The following is a 21,889-nucleotide window of genomic DNA, read 5'->3' as shown; positions in this document are numbered from 1 at the left end:
AGTGTGACATTGTTAAAGCCTTCTTGGCTAGTTCTGATATGAGGATATTGGACTTCATGTGGATTTTACTAAATGCCTGTACACATATTGTTACAAAATGACTATGTATACTGTTAGCAGGATTACCATGCATAAAACTGCATAGAAGTGTATACCATGAGCATTATTGCCATGCATAAAACATGCATACCACTAACTGCTCAAAATATTACATATTTAATATGCTTGAAAAATGTGAAACAGCTTTCGGGCCTCAAAATTAATTTACCTCTTAAAGAACAACAAATTCTTCTTGCTTTAAAAATAAAGCTTTAGCATTTAATACAGTAAGTATTGTTCTACCTGGATTAAAGAGTACAATACTGAAAATAAAACAATAAAAAACAGGAAAAATTAGTAAAATTCCTGCGATTCCTGGATAGGATCAAATGATACAAAATCTGTCTAAGAAACCATGAAGGAAAATGTGTAGAATTTACAACATAAATGGAAAGAATTCTGTGAGATAATAATACCATGAATGAAAGTAAAAGATAAACTACAAACTGTGGAAAATATTTGAAAGAGATATCGGACAAAAGTTGATGTCTTTATTACATTAACATTACATATAAAACGCTACGAAAATTGTTGAGGCTAGGAAATAATGGGCCAAGTATTATTTACAAAAAAGAAATGAAAATTGCTCTTAAATATAAGAAAAATACTCAATATTATAACTAAATAAGTACAACACAAGGAGAGATACATTTTTCACATGGGAAATTAGTTAATCTTTTAACAAAACAACCACATCACAAAATAGTACCAAGTATTTTATTGAAAATTTAACCCATGACAGGCATGAAGGGTTCTATATAATTACATTGTCCCAATAACATTATAAAGTAGACATTATTAATCTTACTTTGCAGATGAGAAAACTGAGTCACAGAAAAGTTCAGCTACCTTCCCCACATCACACAATTAATAAATGGCAGAATTCATTAACTGTAAAATGAGGATGCAGAAAAAGAGACATTTTTGTACAATGCAAGTGGGTAGGAAAATTAGTTCAATCTTTCTGGAAAATAATTTTGCCAAATATATTTAAAAATTTGAATACTTATATACTTTGACCCAGTTCTCAATAATATGGGGGTGGGAGAAATTCCATTTTTACTAGTCCTTTCTTCCTCATGAGGAAGAATCAGATTTGTGACATTCTAAGATGTTCCTTGGTCCATATTTACTACTGGTTAGGGTTATTGTGCTTTAAAATGTCATGCATGTTCCATTTCCTCACTTCTTCATGGAACTGGACTGATAAATTTAGCAAAGTCCCACTTAAGCTATAAGGGAGACTGAAGATTTTGAAAGACTTTAGACTAGACCAAGTACTCCAATCTAGGCTTATCAGAGTTCTGAACTTGAGTGACATTAGGGACTAGTGCAATTAATAAAAAGCAGTGTCTTAGCTTTCATATTTCTTGTTTCTTTTGTAGAAATCTAAGAAGAGGAATGACTAGGACTAGACTAATATTAGGAGTTCCTGAGTCCCTAGGCCTCATTTCATATAATACCCCCAAATATTATCCCAATTTCTAAATCCAGTTCTAGGATTCTATTCTAATAAATACTCTAAATTGAAGAAAAATATTCATAAGAAAATTTGTTTTATCATGTTATATAATAAAACAGACATATTGACAAATGGAATATAATAAAGAACCCAGAAATAAACCCACACATATACAGTCAACTGATCTTTGACAAGGGTGCTGAGAATACAAAATGAGGAAATGACAGTCTCTCCAATAAATGGTGTTGGAAAAACTGGATATTCACAAGCAAAACAATGAAATTGGACCCTTATCTCACATCATATACAAAAATTAACCCAAAATGGATTAAAGGCTTAACATAAGACCTGAAACTATAAAACTCCATGAAGAAAACATCATGTAAACTTCTGGACATTAGACTTGGCAATGATTATGGATTTGACAGTAAAAGCACAAGCAACAAAAGAAAAAGGGAAACAAATGAGGTTTTTTTTAAAAAGCTAACTAGAAAGCTTCTGCACAGCAAAGGAAACAGTCAAAAAAATGAAAAAGCAACCTATGAAATGGTAGAAAATATTTGTGAACCATATATCTGATAAGGGGTTAATATCTGAAATATATGAGGAACTTATCCAACTCAATGGCAAAAAAAAAAAAGGAAATAACCCAGTTTTTTGAATGGGCAAAATAACTGAATAAACATGTCTCCAGAGAAGACATATGCGTGGCTAACAGGTACATGAAAATTGTGCATTGTCACTAATCACCATGAAAGTGTAAATCAAAACCACAATGAAATATACATTACCTCTGTTAATATGGTTATTTATAAAAAAATTTTTAAAAAAACCCCAGAAGGTAACTAGTGTGGGTAAGGATATGGAGAAAAAGAAACCCTTGTACATTGTTGGTGGGAATGTAAATTGGGGCAGCCAATATGGAGAACAGTTTGGAGGTTTCTCAAAAATTAGGAATAGAACTGCCATTTGATCCAGCAATCTCACTTCTGGGTATTTATCCAAAAAAGCTGAAATCAAGATCTCAGAGGAATATCTGAACTCCCATGTTCATTGCGGCAGTATTCATAACAGTCAAGACATAGAAGCAATTTAAATGTCCAATGACAAATGTATAAAGAAAATGTTGAATATACACACAACAGAATATTATTCACCCTTTAAAATGAAGGAAATCCCGCTATATGTGACAACATGGATGAACCTGGAGGACATTATGCTAAGTGAAGTAAGCCAGATACCAAAAAAAAAAAAAAAAAAAGGACAAATACTACATGATAACACTTATGTAAAATAGTCAAACTCATAGAATCAGAGAGTGGTATAGTCATTGCCAGGGGCTTGTGGAAGGAGGCAATTATTAGTCAAATTAGGTATTGGTCAAAGGATACTAAGTTTCAGTTTTGTAAAACGAGTAAGCCCTACAGATGTACTGTACAGCATGGTGCCTACAGTTACTCAAAGAACTACTTCCTCTCCCACAATTACTTCTGAAATTCCACAGGTAATAACTGTTCTCAGCACTGTCAGTAATGTAATGTTGGTCACTTTCTTTTTCCCCTTATTTTATTTTCTAGCTGTTATCTGAGCATTTCTATTTCCTCTATATCCCACAGATAATGGTTAGTATCCTTACTAATAATGATGACAATCATCTTCCACTGGTACTTACCAAAAGTGGTTTTGCTAATGCCTTAGGGACCAATGTTAATATAGGCTTTCAAAGTGCACAGAGAGCACTGAAAGAAAATATCTCTAAAATGTTGGGAGTGATTGACTCTGGGTATTGGAATTATGGGTGGGTTTTTTTTTTTAAATGTTTTTGTTCTTTAATGTTGTTCTTTAATAGGTGGTTGTCTATCACCAATATAGGAAAAATATAAACATGTGAAAATCTTAACAGCACTTAGTTGAGGACACTCTAAACTAAAGTCACATTATTGCATTTGCTTTCAGTCTTAATGAAGTAACTACTATAGGACTAGCCCTCTTGCTAGAAGCGAATAGAAAACAAAATATGTAACTAGTATATTCAGACATTGGACAACAGCCAGCTCAGAAAGTAATCTTGTATAGCAAGGAAACAGATAAGGTGAGTTCCATGGTCCCACTAACTTTATACCAAGAGGTACTCTCAGAACCCTGGTCCATAGTGGTGGCACCTAAACAGCATGATGGCCTTGCTGAGGTGAGGAGACAGAGACCCATAACTGATAGTGCCAAAGCATTTGGAACAGGTGAAAGAGAGCATCAGAAAGGAAGTGGTTGCACAGTAAATGGGCTTTAGGAATCTGAACAAGTTTTGGCTGAATATTAAGCACAGCAGGCATGGGATAAGACATGGGACAAAAAGCAGTTGTTGGGGAGGTCAGGTAAAGCAGCAAGATTTTGGAATTCCAGCCATCCAGAATTGAGGAACTTCATTGAAAACTCCTGGCAATGAGTTGCTACTTCTCAGAGGACAGATCTAGGAATAAAACTGTGATGAATACTGTAAACCTCAATATATAAAACAATAGGTATAACAAAAAATCAAATAGAATATATAAACAGAATGATAAAAAATACTCAATTAAACAGAAAGCAAGAAAGATGAACAGAACAAGGAATACATGGGAAACATAGAAAGTGAATAACAAGTTGGTAGACTTAAGCCCAGTTGTGTTCAGAATTCCGTTAAGAGTAAATGGATAAAACATTCTAATTAAAAGAAAGAAATTGAGATCCTGGGAAGATAGAGAAGTAGGAACACCCTAAGCTGGCCTTGTCCCATGAATACAACTAGATAACATTTATATCAGTAGATAACTCAGAAAGTGACCGAAAGACCAGCAGAACAAACCCCACAACTAAATGTAGAAAAGAGGCCACACTGAAAGAGGTAGGAAGGGTGAAGACACACTTTGGGAATGAAATGGACCATGGCAATACACAGTGGGGAGGTAGCCAGTGGTGCAGAGAAAAAAGACTGTCACACCAGAAAGCCTGCATAGGAAAGAGGAAAGCACATAACATTTGGCTTTGAAAGCAAGAGGGACCAAACCTTGTGAGTTTTCACAACCAGTGGGACTTAAAGCCTGGAATTTAAAAAAATCAGCAGACTTGGCTCTAGGAGAGCCCAGAGAGTGTTAGAAAGCAGATTGCCCACCCTTAAAGAGATAGCACAATGAACAGCCAGGGGAGATACAGCATGGATGCAGTAGTTTGGAAAACACTGGGGGCAGACAAGAGGGAGAGTGATTACTCATCTCAGAGCATGTCACAGACAGGCAGGGTTCACAGGGAGTCACCTCTAGGAAAAGGAGCTGGCAGGTACCATTTCCCTCTCTCATCCACCAGCATAAACATAGGGCCACCTGCAGGAATCAGCACAATGCTGACACTCACTACCTTACTTGCTGACACCAGGCCCCACCCACCCACACGTTGGAAGTCCCATCCTTCCCAGTCATGCTTGCCTCAGTCCTGGCTCCATAGGATCCCTCCCACAGAAGACCAGCACAAACCCATTAACACCTCATCTCTGGACCCATACATTTTGTAGGATCTCAGTTCTAGCAGCAGCAGGAGCAGGTCTCATTTCACCAGCAGACCAGAGCACACCTTATTAAAATGTGCCCCACTCATCTGGGGGACCAAACGTTGCAAAGGGAGACTCTGCAGACTACTGGACTGAAGGAAAAAGTGGCCAGGACTCAACAGCAGGGCATATGCAACATACATAGAAAACACTTCCTGAAGCACCAGGTCCTGAAGAACAGGAGACACTGTACTGCAGGACATATAGGACGTCTTTTTCATAAAGCCATTACTTGTAAGAGCAAGAGATGTAGCTGACATTCCTAACACAGAGACACAGAGAATAAGATAAAATGAAGAGACAGAAGAATGTGTCCCAAATGAAAGAACAGGACAAAATCACAAGAGAACAAAGCAAAACAGATATTATCTGATAGAGCTAGAGAATTTATAGTAATGATCATATAAATACTCACTGGATTTGAGAAAAGAGTGGAGGACCTCAGTGACACCCTTAAGAAAGAGATAAAAAAGAACCCAAGAGATGAAGATCACAATAAATGATATAAAAAATACACTTGATAGAATAAATAGCAGGTTAGAGGAGGAGAGAAACGAATTAATGACTCATAAGACAGAATAATCAAAGGTAATCAAGCTGAGCAAATGAGAGAAAAAAGAATTATGCAAAAAGAGAATAGACACAGGGAACTCAGTGACTCCATTGAGCCCAATAACATTTGCATTATGGGGATTCCAGAAGGAGAAAAGAGAGAAAAGGGGGCAGAGCATTTATCGAACAGATAATAGCTGAAAACTTCCCCTATCTGGGTAAAGAAACAGAAATTCAGATCCAGGAAGCACAGAGATCCCTCAATAAAATCAATTGAAGGAGGTCCACAACAAGACACATAGTAATTAAAATGACAAAATGTAGTAAAGAAAAAAACATTTTAAGCAGCAAGAGAAAAGACGATAGTTACATGCAAGGGAAACCCCACAAGACTATCAGCAGATCCACAGAAACTCTGTAGGCCAGAAGAGACTGGCTGATATATTCAACGTGCTAAATGGGAAAAATCTGAAACCAAGAGTGCTCTATCCAGCAAGGTTTTCATTCAGAATAGAAGGATAGATAAAGAGTTTTTCAGACAAACAACTAAAAGAGATCATGACCACTGAACTACCCCTGCAAGAAACATGAAAAGACACTCTTTGAGTGAAAAGGAAAGACTTAAAGTGAGACTTAAGTCTCACAAAATAAAAGGATGTAAAATATGACACTACATACCTAAAATATATGTGTGTGGGGGGTCAGATAGAAGTAAAGAATGGGTTCAAGCTTAAGTGACCATCAATTTAATATAGACTGTTATATGCAGAAGATGTTACATACAATCTGAATGGTAACCAAAAGTCAAAAACTAGCAATAGATATTCAAAGAACAGAGAAAGGAATCTGAGTATATCACTAAAGGAAGCCAATAAACCATGAAAGAGTGCAAGAGAAGAATCAGAGAAAAACTACAAAAATAATCACAAACAAGTAACAAAATGGCAATAAATACATATCTATCAATATCTACTTTGAATGTAAATAGACTAAAGGCTCCAGTCAAAAGACACAAGGTGATAGAATGGATAAAAAAAAAAAATGAGCCCCATTCAGAAGGAGCTCAGATACAAAGACTACATACATCAATGATACAGCCTCATACAACTTACACAGACTTAAAGAGTGATAAGGGTTATAAATTACACTCATCATCTTCCCCTACCCCAAGCTGCCTCCTTTTATCTACCTCATTTCAGGAAATGACACACCCAGCTGCATGACCCAGGAATTGGACAAAAATCCTTTAATTCATCCACCAAACTTGATGATTTTTCCTTTTAAACACCAATTCAGTGTCATCTTCTATATCCCCACCACAACTGCCTGTAGATTCTGGCTCTTATTTTCTCTGACCTGTAATATTGCAGGAAACTGATGCTGGTTCTCTTCCAACTGTCCTTGACTTGTGTGTGGTCTGACAGCAACTCCAACCAAGTTACCTGCTTAATGTCTTTCAATCACTGCCTACTGTCCCTGGAATAAGTACAAACCCTTTAACAAGGTCTTTTTCTCTGGTGTCTGCTTTATTTTTCCAATTTCAGCTGCATGTTTCCCTACATAGCTGATGCTCTGGTTACACAAAAGTACTTTCTGTTCTGTGCATACATCATGTTATCTCACTCCTCCTTGCACCTGTGCTTGTGACTCTCTGCTTTTGGAAACCTCTTCCTGCAATTATGTATAATTTCTTCTCATCTTGCAAGTCTCAGCTGAAACATCATTTTCTTTGTGAAGTTCCCTGCGCTCCCTTGGTGTAATCAAGGGATTATTCTTGAGGTGCCTGGGTGGCTCAGTCATTTGAGGGTCTGACTTGATTTCTGCTCAGGTCGTGATCTCAGGGTTATGATATCTAGCCCTGAGTTGGGCCCCATGCTGAATGTGGAGGCTGTTTGGGATTCTCTCTCTCCCTCTTCCTCTGCCCCTCCCTCCATGACCCCCTGCACAGCTCGCACTCACTCTCTCTCTCTCTCAAAAAAAAAGGATTATTCTTCTACTCTCTTATAACACTTTGTGTAAAACTCAATTGGAGCACTATACAATTGTGTATGTGTGCATATATTTATATTATCTAATTGTTAATTCCAGGAGCAAAATCTATTCAGTCATCATTGCATCTTTTGCACCTAACAGAGTGCTTAACTCTAAGTGCTTGGTAATTAATGTAGCCTAAGATTTAATTATTTTTAGAGCAGTTTAATGATGCTATAGCATGTCTAGTTGAGCTTAGAGTTAAGTAAGAACTCTGAATGTGTGTGTGTTATGATGGTACATTCAGTTTTGTCTTCCAATATACATTTATTTAAAATGTTTTATGTTCTGAGAATTATTTTAAAAGCTTATTATAATAGCTTTGTATCACTCATTGTGCCACAGATGTCCACTCCCCTCAAATATTTAATCAAAATGTTTCCTAGGACAGCCACAACTCTGGGGCACATCACTTAAGCCATACCCCAAAATGAGTTGGCACCAAAATTTTAGTCTCTACTTTCCGGGCTGTTTAGCAAAGTGATCTATTTTTTTTTCTATTAGCGACTTTAAATCATTTCAGACATGAGCTGGGTATAAATAAACAGTTAAATGTACTGAGAATGTCCTAATGACACACAACCAGACGATACTACTCAGACACTGGTCACTATGTTACAAAAGGCTAGACAGTTTCTCAGAGAAGGTTCTCACGGCAAAAGTTCANCCTCTGAATGTGTGTGTGTGTGTTATGATGGTACATTCAGTTTTGTCTTCCAATATATATTTACTTTAAATGTTTTGTTTTGTTCTGAGAATTATTTTAAAAGCATATTATAATAGCTTTTCATCACTCATTGTGCCACAGATGTCCACTCCCCTCAAATATTTAATCAAAATGTTTCCTAGGACAGCCACAACTCTGGGGCACATCACTTAAGCCATACCCCAAAATGAGTTGGCACCAAAATTTTAGTCTCTACTTTCTGGGCTGTTTAGCAAAGTGATCTATTTTTTTTTCTATTAGCGACTTNCGGGCTGTTTAGCAAAGTGATCTCTTTTTTTTCTATTAGCGACTTTTAATCATTTCAGACCTGAGCTGGGTATAAACAAACAGTTATATGTACTGAGAATGTCCTAATGACACACAACCAGACGATACTACTTAGACACTGGTCACTATGTTACAAAAGGCTAGACAGGTTCTCAGAGAAGGTTCTCACGCCCAAAGTTCAGATGTTATCAAAGAAAACCTCAGCTAAGGCAGCAGAGATGACCTTCCTTTTTCTTTCAAACCACATCCTACAGAGAATCTCCACACTTAAGTCCAATGAAGAGGAATAAGGTCAGGGACAGGAGGAGGGGCTCAGAACCCCACTTGCTTGGCTTTCACTTTTCTCCTGTCCCCTGAAACAGCCCCTTCATGCTTCTTTGTAGGGCCCTAGGGCTGCACAAAACAATATGAAGGCATGATTCAAAACTTTGAATTTGCCTCCCTCCCACAGCTGTAATTCTGNTTGTAATTCTGTGTTTTCCTTCATCTGCCTTGATCTTTCTCTTACCATCCCTCTAGACTGCCTTCTTTTGATCTAGCTTTTCCTCTCTTTCTCTTCCATTTCTCTCACCTTTCTCTTCGGTTTTCACATTTTGATCTGTTTTCCTCTACCTAAGCAGGGAAGAGATGGTGGAAGGAAGGTTCCTGGGACGGTATTCTGAAGAACTGATCCATCACTGCGTGCATGCAATTGTGGTTGTCAGGATGTTGTCAATGAAGTATAATCCAGTTACTGTTTTACTCCGGGTCTTGCAAGCACAGAGCCTTGAATAAATGTAATTGTGTTTGCAGCCATCAGAGTGGGAGAGAACCCTATGGAAGGGGAAGTTATACAGAAACTTAGCTGAGGTGGTCTGGCCAGCTACACTTCTATCGGAATGTCTCCTTCCTGTGGTAACATCTTGGACATTCCATGCACTGTTTCAACAAGGAAGAACTAGAAAACATACTTAAGAAAACTTTGGGAAACTGGGGCGGCGCATGGGTGGCACAGTCGGTTGAGCTTCTGACTCTTGGTTTCAGCTCAGGTGGTGATCTCAGGGTCCAGGATTGAGCCCTGCCTCAGGCTCTCTGCTCAGCAGGGAGTCTGCATAAGACTGTCTCCCTCTGTCCCTCCTCACCCTGCTGGATCAGTCTCTCATAAAAGAATGAATGAATGAATAGAAAAATTTGTGAAACTCCTGCATAAATGATAGTTTGAGGCCACATAGTTGCAATGACAAGGACTTTGGAGTCATAATTTCAGAGTTAAAGTTCTGGTTGTTATTTTTTAGCTGTGAGACACAGAGCTACTGATATGACATTTTCTGAGTTATTTTCTCAACTGTAAAATGACTATTATTATAGATGCTCTAACCCTGTGAAATTAGATAATCTNCAGAGTGGGAGAGAACCCTATGGAAGGGGAAGTTATACCGAAACTTAGCTGAGGTGGTCTGGCCAGCTACACTTCTATCGGAATGTCTCCTTCCTGTGGTAACATCTTGGACATTCCGCACTGTTTCAACAAGGAAGAACTAGAAAACATACTTAAGAAAACTTTGGGAAACTGGGGCGGCGCATGGGTGGCACAGTCGGTTGAGCTTCTGACTCTTGGTTTCAGCTCAGGTGGTGATCTCAGCGTCCAGGATTGAGCCCTGCCTCAGGCTCTCTGCTCAGCAGGGAGTCTGCATAAGACTGTCTCCCTCTGTCCCTCCTCACCCTGCTGCATCAGTCTCTCATAAAAGAATGAATGAATGAATAGAAAAATTTGTGAAACTCCTGCATAAATGATAGTTTGAGGCCACATAGTTGCAATGACAAGGACTTTGGAGTCATAATTTCAGAGTTAAAGTTCTGGTTGTTATTTTTTAGCTGTGAGACACAGAGCTACTGATATGACATTTTCTGAGTTATTTTCTCAACTGTAAAATGACTATTATTATAGATGCTCTAACCCTGTGAAATTAGATAATCTGTGTGCAAATGCTCCGGCAATTCTAAACCCCAACACACATATTATCTGTGTTTTCCATCTTTTCCCAGATTAGTTTGTCAAGTCTTATAAGACTCCTTTTTTTTGATTTTTTTTTACCTGAGACCTTTGCTCTTCCTTCTTGTTTCCTAGAAAGATGTCAAAGAAGATACATTTTCTTGGTAATAAGCCATCATCCTCTTTACTAGAGAGTTCAAGTCTGTGCTCCGTCCACTTTGCTCTTTACTTACCTCCTGTGAATGAAATTTGTATCACATTCCAGAGAACCCCTGGTCTGTGTCAGCTGCTCTGGAGTACCCTGAGAGTATATCCGAATGAGCGACTCCAGGGGAGTCCTAAAATACGGCTATATCTGTGCAAATCATTTCAGAAAAGCCCTGGATTGTGTCTGTGCCAATCATTTCAAAGGTACTCTGGGTTGTACTTGTCTCAGTCCTCATTGCTGGTGAACCCGGGGTTCTGCCATGTCACATTCTCCGAGAAACTTTGTCCAGGGCTGTGTCAGACACCCCAGGTAGATCCTGGGCTGTGGGTGAGTCAGACCCTGTAAAGAAGCCCTGAGTTGTGCCGCATTAGTCATTCCAAAGCAGCTCTGAGCTGGGCCTGTGTCAATCACTCTAGAGGATTCCACGCTGGGTCTCAGGACTATTTTGGTCCCTGCTATTTACTGTAATAGAGTGATTCCCCGAATGCTTCCTCTTCCTCAGGTCAAGTCATAGGTTCACTTTCTGATAGGTGTGAGTTTTGAGGAATTCCCAGGAGTGCAAAAATTTGTGAAGATTCTGCAATCTCATAAATAGAGGAAGATCTTTGCTGCAGCTCCAACTTTCCTGCACTCATGAGGCTACAAGAGCAAAGGGAAAAAACTTAAGGGTCTGTCTGTTCTCTAAGGTTTGCCCCAGAGAAAGATTAGAAGAGCATGCCAGTATCCTTTCCCCCCCTCAGCTTTATTGAGACAAATTGACATATAACATTGTGTAAGTTTAAGGTATATAATATGATGATTCGATACACGTATTTATATTGGACTGATTAGCACAATAGAGTTAGTTAACATGTCCATTACTTCACATAATTACCTTACTGTATATGTGTGTGGTCAAAACCTTTAAGATCCACTCTCTTAGCAACTTTCAAGTATGTAATACAGTAATGTTAATGATAGTGACTATGCTGTACATTTGATCCCCACAGCTTATTCATCCTATAACTGGGTTTGTACCCTTTGACCAACATCACCCTACCTCAACCCCTGATAACCACTATCCTACTCTCTTTTCCTTTGAGTTTGGCTTTTTTCAGATTACACATATAAGTGAGATCATATAGTATTTGTCTTTCTCTGACTTATTTAGCATAATGCTCTTGAGGTCCATCCATGTTGTCCAATGGCAGGATTTCCTTCTTTGTTATGGCTGATTAATATCCCATTTTATATATCCGTACAAATGCCACATTTTCTTTATCCTTTCATCTGTATATGGACACTTAGGTTGTTCCCATGTCTTGGCTATTGGGAAAAATGCTATAATGAACACGGGAGTGCAGGCGTCTCTTTAAGACAGTGATTTCATTTCTATTGTGCCAGATTCTTTTACATCTCCCCTCACTTTTGATTCTCATTGGGCTGGTTCTTTGGGAATGTTTCTGACCTGGACTCGGTTTTCAGGCATGGAGAGGAGAACTTGTTAATCATTGTCTAAGCCAAGTGGAGAATATTAATGAAAACCATAAGCAGTTGATTAGGGGTATTGTTGGTTGAGGAACTATTAACTCCTGGTTAAGAAGAAAAGAAGAAAGTCTGACTAACAGTCTTAAAATCCTAACCCTTCTGGAGTAAGAATTGAAGTTGAAGGAGTAACATGATGTCCATGCTTTGAGATAAAATTTCCCCAAGCGGATTAGGGCTTCATCCAAAGACCCTAATGCATATCTGAACATTTCTTATAGTGCTTCTAAAACAGAAATTTTATTGCATGTTTCTTACTGAAAGCGGTAACCATATCTGACTTCATTATTGTTTGCTTAGTATTTAACATAGTGCCTGCAAATATGTGCTCTAATTTTTGTACAAGCCGTATTTAAAATACTGACCTTCTGCAATCATCCTTCACCTACATGATCTGGGATTTTCCATTTCAATTAATTAGGATGGCACATTCATCTTGCAGTTTGCTGTAGGGAAGTGTACCATATTTCCAACAAAAGTGATAACAAAGGTGGCTCAGTGGATAAAAAGAATAGCTATTTATTCTTCCCCCAATAACCTTTCTCTTTGTCTAGTATATAACATAAATTCCTATTAGTTCCCATGTTTACTTGGAATTACAACCAAAAGTAGTGTGAGAATAGAAATAGCTACATGAGTTCTCTCTGCCATTCTTCCTTTCAGCCTTTCCCTCTTCTCAAATACTGAATACTTGCATTTGGAGGAGGAAAAATTGTATTACAGGCTCCAATGGCCAATAAGCAAATGCACAAGGTCCACTTTGAATGTTTGTTCATTCATTCAACAAATAATTCTTGGATGCCTAACATGAACCAGGGAGTGGAGTTTCAGTAGGAAATTTTATAAACATTGTTCTTGTCCTCATGGAACATACAGTTTAAATGAGAAGACAAATATTAAAGAACCATATAAAAATGTGAAATTACAACTGTGATGGATATGTAACTAGGAGAAAATGATGTAGCTACAAAAATAGCATCACCATTTCCCATTTCTCTGGACATAACTCTGAGTAGGGACTTGGATTACAATTTAATAAAGTTATGAGCAACAATCCCAAAGTTTCAGCCATGTCTTTGCCTGATTAAGACAAAAGCCTTTCAAATATAAATTAATCATCACGAGCTATTTTCTCACTCCCAGCAATCCCAAAGAGGCCTCTGTAAAAGTGGAAGATGAAAGGAACTATCATTGCCCTATATAATGATGTGTGGTTCTGAGTCTATTGTGAAAAATAAAGATGCCTTGAAAATGATGAATTAAATAAGAAAATATTTATTTCATACTTATACGTTTGACTCCATTTTTTCTGATGAACAACGCATATCTTGGGAGATGAGTTTGGATTTGTGTGTTTGATTCAAACTACTCATCTGGAAAAAATAAATGTCTCAAAATTCACACTGCTGGGTAGATGTTGAACTTGGAGAGGCTGCTGTATGTTGAACTGAGCTCTAGATTTAGCGTTTCAGTAGCTATTTTTTTCAATGACCATTTTTTAATGTTCTGATTAGAGACTTTGGAGTTTTTTCTTGACCCAAACACTCAGATGATGAATAGCACTTCTGAAGGGCAGACTGTAGTAGACAATGCTGGAGTTTCTCTTCAATCCTCCTTGGTCATTTTGACTAGCTCTGAGCATCCTTTGTCAGATTCTGAAATCTTTACTTCTAGTAGCGTGTACCTGAGACCTTCAGAAGAATGCCCCTAAGGCACTGGGAGAGTGGTGCCTGGGAGACTAATTCTCACTCTTCCCTACCCACCAGTCTGCCAGTAGCCAGTGGATGACTGGAATGAAAGTACAAAAGCCTACTTCTTATGACTAGGCTTTATTTATGCTCTGGAGCTCCCAGCTGTATTAGGCTGAGTCTGGGATTGCACCCAAAATTATGTTTGCTTAGCTTCTTCTCCATTCCTACTCTATTTTCCCCACTCATTTAGTGATTTCTCCTTAATAACTCACTTGCACTTGAGTCCTTGGTTCCATATCTGGTTCTGAGATAACCTGATGAAAGCAACTAGTCTCAAGACAAGTTCAGTTATTGCAAGTTTGGGGAAGATGTTTCTAAAAAGTGAAAGAAGATTCATAGCAGGGATATGAAGGAAAAGTCTTGACCTTTCCAGAAAAAATCTCTTTCATACCTTTTTCATGGGTCTCCTCCAGACTTTCAGAACACCTATACTCTACTGCAGGAATTGGTCTTGCTCTAGAATCAAATCCCCTTTCTTGAGCACTGTATTTCCTCACATGCAATCCACCATCAAATCCTATCAATTCTTCCTCTAAAAATTATTTAGAATTAATTTCTACTGATACCTGATAAATTACATTCTTTATTCCAAGTCACCACCACTTCTCAACCGGATTACCCATTCATTTATTCATCTTTCATTCACTATTGAAAAATTGGAGAATAATTTCATTATAACGTAAATTTTGTATTGGGCAAAGTAAACCAGAATAGATAAAGTGATATCCTTCAACACTGAAGTGAAAGTCATAAGACCTTGGCATCTCCTAAGTATGACTGTACTTGAGGCTCCATTCACAAAGAGGAGCATCTCTTGTTTTGTGCAGCTTTTGGTTCCTGGAAAGTGGCCCTGACTCTCATGACCATATAAGGGCTGCCCCACTGGTTCAGAGCATCACATCATCTGCATTATCTTGGCACCAAATATCCTTTTACTAAATAAACCATCACTGACATTTTCATTCTATTGTTACTATGCATGTTAACTATCTACTGTGGCAACCTCCAGTATCACTGAACTGCATGTTTGACCAGTCTATGTTGTCTTTCCAAGTACCAGCTGTGTTTCTGTTAAAACTCTGACTTCAGAGTTGCATATATTCTGAGTGGTCTGCCCTAACCCCATTTTCCCATAGTATTTTCAGTGTAGAGTTTTTCAGAACATAAGTTTTTCAGGAATGCCCACATCATATAAAACAGAAATACCTGTGCAACTTTCATCTTCAAAGAGTTACAGGTACACTGGGGGAAGACAAACATGTAAAAACAAGTACAGCATAGTATATCCAAAATTTGACATATCTGTTGATAAAACTGGAATAGATGCATGTAGGAGAGAATAATTTATGCTGCTTGAGGGATCACAGTGGGACCTTAAAAGATGAGATGGATCTGTCTAAAATAAAGATGGAAAGAACCTTTCAAGTAAAGAAAATAGAGTACCAAACATCACCAGCTGCTAATCACCTAAACTATTAACTCAGAAGTCTGAATTAAATCCACCATTTTCTCAATTTACTCAAATATTTCTTCCATATTCTTCAAAATTTATTTCCTTCAAGTTAAAATTTTATTTATTTTTTTTGCCTATTATGTAAGCAAAATTTCAAATGTTTGATAAATGTTATTGATGTGGCTGTGGGGAAACAAGAACACTTGTAAACTTCTGGTGGGAGTGTAAAATGGTACAATCAGTTTTGAGGGAAATGTGCCAATATATAACAACATGATACACATATTTACCCTTTTCCCAATTTCCAGATTTCTGTCTGTCAGATATACTGGCAAAAATATGAAAACGCTTATATAAAGCTATTTTTTATAGCATGATTTGTAATTGTAAAAGATTCATTAAGTAAACTATGGTATATCTAGAAAACAGAGTACTATGAAATTATAAAAAGAATGAGAAATATTTTTGTGGTTAAAGAAGAGCCAATGTTGCAGTTAGCTAGCTTCATTTTAAACTTTGGTAAAAAACAGAATTACAAGACATTAAGGAGGGCATGTGATGTAATGAGTACTGGGTATTATATAAGACTGATGAATCACTGACCTCTACCTCTGAAACTAATAATACATTATATGTTAATTAATTGCATTTAAATCTCAAAAAACAGAATCACAATAACAACACGGATGGGACTGGAGGAGATTAGGCTAAGTGAAATAAGTCAAGCAGAGAAAGACAATTATATGGTTTCACTCATTTATGGAACATAAGAAATAGGAAGATCGGTGGGAGAAGGAAGGGAAGAATGAAGGAGGGGTAAACAGAAGGGGGAATGAACCATGAGAGACTGTGGACTCTGGGAAACAAACTGAGGGCTTCAGAGGGGAGAGGTGTGGGGGATTGGGATAGGCCGGTGATGGGTATTAAGGAGGGCACATATTGCATGGTGCAATGGGTGTTATATGCAAATAATGAATCATGGAACATTACATCAAAAACTAAGGATATACTGTATGGTGATTGACATAACATAGTAAAAAATTATTATTAAAAAAAAGAAAGAAATTTATAACATTATTTCAACAAGGTTTAAGAACCTGAATATGGGATAGAGAGAGAGCCCACGGAAGCTTAGTTCATTCTTGCTGGGAACAATAGAGTAAGAAATAAAATGACTGTGGGGGTTATAAAGGTGTTAAGTATAGAGATTATCAATACACTTTCCTATATTCATAACACATGCCAGCGAGCTTAGAACTGCTTCAAGGGCATGCGAACTGAAGTAAGACAGTGATGAAAGTTATGCATGGGAGGGATCATATGGTTTTCTATCTGATGAATGGAGTCAGATCTGCCAAAAGGAAGAGAAAGTGACATGATGATTTTTTACCGATTTTGTCCTGTTATTAAATGTGTTCCCACATTAGGATTATAAGCAGTTTTAAAATATTCACAATGTGGACATAGGAATGTGAATATCTGGAATTACTTGGCACAGAATTGTTGAAATACCAATAAGAAAAATAAAATAAGCCTACAATATCAGAGGAATTTTCCAGGTGGTAGCAATAGGTCTTATTTACTTCTGTGCTCTTTTCCCTGCACTGAGCTTCAGCATTTGGGGTTCATCCCAACAGAGAAGGGAACAGAGCAGAAGAATCCCAAATAGGAAATTGCTCCCCATTCAGTACACTTTACTCTTCTTAATGTCTATGGGATGACATTTCTAAGGCCTAAAGCCTTGTGGAGGGTCCGGCCAAGGGCATTCTTCACCTCATTATTTCTCAGGCTATAGATGATGGGGTTCAACATGGGAGTCACAACAGTGTAGGACAACGACAGCAGCTTTTTGCTCTCAGGAGAATTATTGGATTTAGGCCGGAAGTAGGTGAGGCTTAAAGATACATAGAACAGGGAGACAACAAGGAGGTGGGAGGAGCAGGTAGAGAACGCTTTATGCTTCCCTTTAGCTGATGGAATCTTAAGGATGGCAGCAGCAATGCGAGTATAGGAACACAGGATCAGCAAGCAGGGTGTCATGACAATAAGAACGGTGCCAACAATTGCATAGATCTCAAACAGTGCTGTGTCTGCACAGACCAGCCTCAGCACAGGTGGGCTGTCACAGAAGAAGTGATTCACCTTGTTGGTGCCACAGAATGGAAAGCTGAAGAGCCACGTGGTCTGCACAGTAGCTACGGGAAAGCCTGGAAACCAGGAGGCAAGAGCCAGTTTGGCACGTGTCCTTTGGTTCATGATGACTGGGTAGTGCAAGGGACTGCAGATGGCTACATAGCGGTCATATGCCATGGTGGCCAGGAGGAAGCATTCATCAACTCCAAAGAAGAAGGAGAAATATATCTGTGTGGCACAGCCAAGGAAGGAGATGGCTGTGTCCCAGGCAAGCAGGGTCCCCAGCATCTTGGGCATGATGGCTAGGTTGAGGCCAATCTCTAAGAAGGACAAGTTCCTGAGGAAGAAGTACATGGGACTGTGCAGCATGGGGTCAGCCAAGGTAACCAGAATGATGAGGCTGTTTCCCATCAGGGTGACCAGGTAGATGATTAGAAATGTCAGGAAGAGCAATGACTGTATTTCAGTAGGTAGGGAAGAGAAGCTCATGAGGAAAAACTCCTCAACTCTTGTCCAGTTTCCTCCAGCCATAGACGTACAAATGAATCCCCAGCTGTGGTCATGGAGAGAGACTCTTGATTGGAAGAGTCAGACTCTGGATTTGGTTTTCAGACTCTTTTTTAGTGTCAGGAGAAGAGGCAAGGTCAAGGTCTCAGTTGGAAGAGGAAGGGCCTTGTATTGTCTAAGAATAAAGACACAGGGAAGAATGGCCAGTGTTTAAACTCAGATATGGGCCTGGGCCAGCTTCTGGAGGATTTGATATTTCTTTATTTGTACATTAATGTATATAGAAAAGTTATACCAAATCAAAACTATAAGTCCCCGAAAGGGCCACCAAAAGGTCACATTTTGGGAGAAGTGATATTCCCAAGAACATCTAACCTTTTGAGAAACAAGACCAATGTTCATGATTTCATTAAAAACACATACATGTGGGGATGCCTGGGTGATTCATTCAGTTACGTGTCAGCCTTCGGCTCAGGTCATGATCCCAGAGTCATAGGATTGAGTCCCTTCTTGGGCTCCTTGCTCAGTGGGGAGCCTGCTTTTCCCTCTGCCCGCTTCTTACTCTGCCTGTCACTCCCCTGCTTGTGTGCTCTCTCTCTCTCTATCTGACAAATAAATAAATAAAATCTTTAAAAAAAAATACTCAAATACATGTGCATTTATCAAAGCTTTAGGAATATATTTACAATTATAATGCAGAATAATGCATTAACAATTTTTCTACTCTTCATGAATCTTTCTTGCCAGCTGAAATTTGGGAGGTGAGTGAGGGGCTACTATGTATTGAGGACAGTTAACACATGCCTTTGTTTTGTCCTTTTATATGTGCCTTTTATAGGTGAGGAAACTGATCCCAGAGAAGTTAAAGAACAGCAATTAAAATGGTAAATCTCAAATCCAAAACGATTTGTTGGATTCCAGAGTTCTCAGATTTCCACTGGACCATGCATCATTGGACTGCTCTGCCTTGATCTGAGGACTAACCCATTAATACTCAAGAAAATCAAAATAGGAATTTCTGCAAAATCACATTTTGTATTATTTGTTTCTACTTTGTAATTTACTATGCTCTTCTTTTCTTGTTATTTTGGTAATCTAGAATATTGAGTTCTAATAGAGGAATTATTAGATGAAATTGGAAAATAAATAAAGAATTAGAGAAATAAAAAAAGGTTTGGGAACTACTGTACAAAAAAAATACACGCTTAAAAACAGAAATAAAAACATTAAGAGCAGTAGAAACCAGAATTGAAACAAAGTAGAAGACAAACAAAAATGTGGTCCTTGTTTTGGATACATTCCATCAATAGACTTTTATTCTATGCTCAACAATTTTGACCTTATTCCATAAAGAAAGCCATCTGAATATTTGAAGCACAGGGGAGACGTTGTTATATATGCCNTGTTGTTATATATGCCATGCCGAAAGATCACTCTGACATTGAGAATGGACGGTATAGGGTGGAATTAGTGGAGGAATCAAATCTGTATACCTGAGATCAAGAAGACCAGATGGTATGTTCATCCTTCTATTTCATATATAATACATTTTTAAGCAGTAGACAAACTAATGACATATATAATCCATTTTTAAGCAATAAAACTAATGAAGAGAGAGTAGACAAACTAATATTAGTCAGGTCATGGTGAGTAATTTGAATTTCAAGATTGTATTTAAAACTCTAAAACATCTATTCAGGAAGAGAAAATCATTTTTGACAAAGGATAATGATCAATCTAAGATATCTCTGAAACACCAAAAATTAAATGAAGCAATGTCTACAGCTTTGAGCTCAACTTCAGAAAAACCAAATATAAGATTCAAAAAAATAATAATAAAAGGATCACTGATGCAGCAAACAGAGGGTCTTAATTAGAAACTCCTACTGTCATTTAATACAACCCAGCCCTGTGCTTTTCGGAATAAGTAAAGAGAGAAAATAAGTAAATAGAGAAAGTCATGAGAGGTATGAAGACAATAATTCAAATTAATGGGATGAATCCAAGACATCAGAATAGTTCTTCCCTTTCTTAAAAAAGAAACTGAAGACACATTAATTTTTTTCAATATATACTCCAAAAAAAACGCTATATGATATTAAATATTGAATAAGTAGTTATAAAAATGAGAGTCTTAGGTCATAAAAAACCATGGTGGCTGGGGTCGGGGGGGTGAGGATGGTGACCATGATTATAAAATTAAAAGGCTGTGGAGCATAGTGTTGGAAACAAGAAAACTGAATTGGTGAATTAGAATACAAGTTTGAGAAATTATACTCACATTACTGAGAAAAATTTTGAAAATAGGAAAATAATGAGAAGATTAATGAAGTAAAGTACAGGAAATAAAATCAATTTGATAGGCATTCCAGGATGACATGACAAAGAAAAGAGAGACAATACTCAAAGAAGTACCAAGGGAAGAACAAACATCTCTGAGCTAAAGGAAGGCATGATTTTTTGAACTGAAAGAATCTCTAGGTACAAAACAAAATAAATTTAAAAAGGTTTACACAAAAATTTTTTTATATTAGTGAAAGTTTTTTTTTTTTAATTTGAAGATAGGGAAAAATTCTGTTAAGTAACTGGACTGGAAAATGATAAAAATGAAACAAAAATAATTTTATTTTTTTATTTTTTTAAAAGATTTTATTTATTTATTTGACAGAGAGAGAGACAGCCAGTGAGAGAGGGAACACAAGCAGAGGAAGTGTGAGAGGAAGAAGCAGGTTCCCAGAGCTCCTGGTAGAGCAGGGAGCCTAAGGCAGGTCTCGATCCCAGGACCCTGGGATCAGGCCCTGAGCTGAAGGCAGACGCTTAACAACTGAGCCACCCAGACGCCCCACAAAAATAATTTTAAAGACCCCTATAAACCACATCCAAACAAAAACTTTAGCCCAACTGTAAAGGAAAAGAAAATCAGAGAACTCTCTTTCTAGAAAGATGGGAGAGATGTGCTTTTCCTTATTCTTTCCACTAAGTATAACTAAAACCCCTAGACAGTATATGTGAAAAGAGTGTAAGAAGATTATGAAAGATGGACAGAAGTTAGGGGAGCTAGGCATCTCAGAACCCAAGGAAGGTCATGTTAGTAAGTCCACTGGGATTTAATTTTGCCTTATATAACCCAGACTACTTTCTCAATATAACCTGAATATCTATGTAAAAAATAACAGTCAACACTATACTTACAAGTAAAATATTAGAGCAGAGATTCTTAAATTCAGGAGATCACGTGATCTTTTGAGAATCTGACAAAAACTATGGAATCTTTCTCCTTCAAAAAATATGTATAATATTGTATGTATTTTGGAAGAAGTCTAAGATCTCCTGAAGTCCTTCTGGAGACTCCCAACTTAGTTTCACAATAAATTTTGGAGATTTTGGCCAATGCAATTAGACCAGGAAAATAAATGAGAAGTAAATATTAGAAAGAAAAAGATGACATCATTATTAAAAGAAGATGAAAAACTATCAATATTAAGAAATTCAATTGGTTGGCCAGTTCAGGATTGATACAGCAAATAAGTGGTTTTCCAATATTCATGAAAAAAGCTAACTAGGGAAAAAGTTTCACTGTATCATTAAAATACAGAGTACTTTAGAATAAGCATGTTAAAAGT

General features: G+C 37.6%; 1 protein-coding gene across 1 annotated transcript; it reads right to left on the bottom strand.

Moving 5' to 3' along the window:
- Positions 1 to 17,336: 17,336 nt before the first annotated feature.
- LOC117803558 (olfactory receptor 10A2) lies at positions 17,337 to 18,290 on the bottom strand. The gene has a single exon (XM_034667724.1). It carries the CDS (start codon positions 18,288 to 18,290, stop codon positions 17,337 to 17,339), a length of 954 nt encoding a protein of 317 aa, XP_034523615.1.
- Between the last annotated feature and the right edge of the window lie 3,599 nt (positions 18,291 to 21,889).

The sequence above is a fragment of the Ailuropoda melanoleuca genome, chromosome 8 (assembly GCF_002007445.2).
Source record: "Ailuropoda melanoleuca isolate Jingjing chromosome 8, ASM200744v2, whole genome shotgun sequence".
Taxonomy (NCBI): domain Eukaryota; kingdom Metazoa; phylum Chordata; class Mammalia; order Carnivora; family Ursidae; genus Ailuropoda; species Ailuropoda melanoleuca.
Note: the sequence above shows the minus strand (reverse complement) of the source record. Positions and strands in the feature narration are given on the sequence as shown.

What these genes read in the sequence shown, in the direction of transcription:
- LOC117803558 (XM_034667724.1), bottom strand. Translation starts at nt 18,290, where the DNA reads ATGGCTGGAGGAAACTGGACAAGAGTTGAGGAGTTTTTCCTCATGAGC.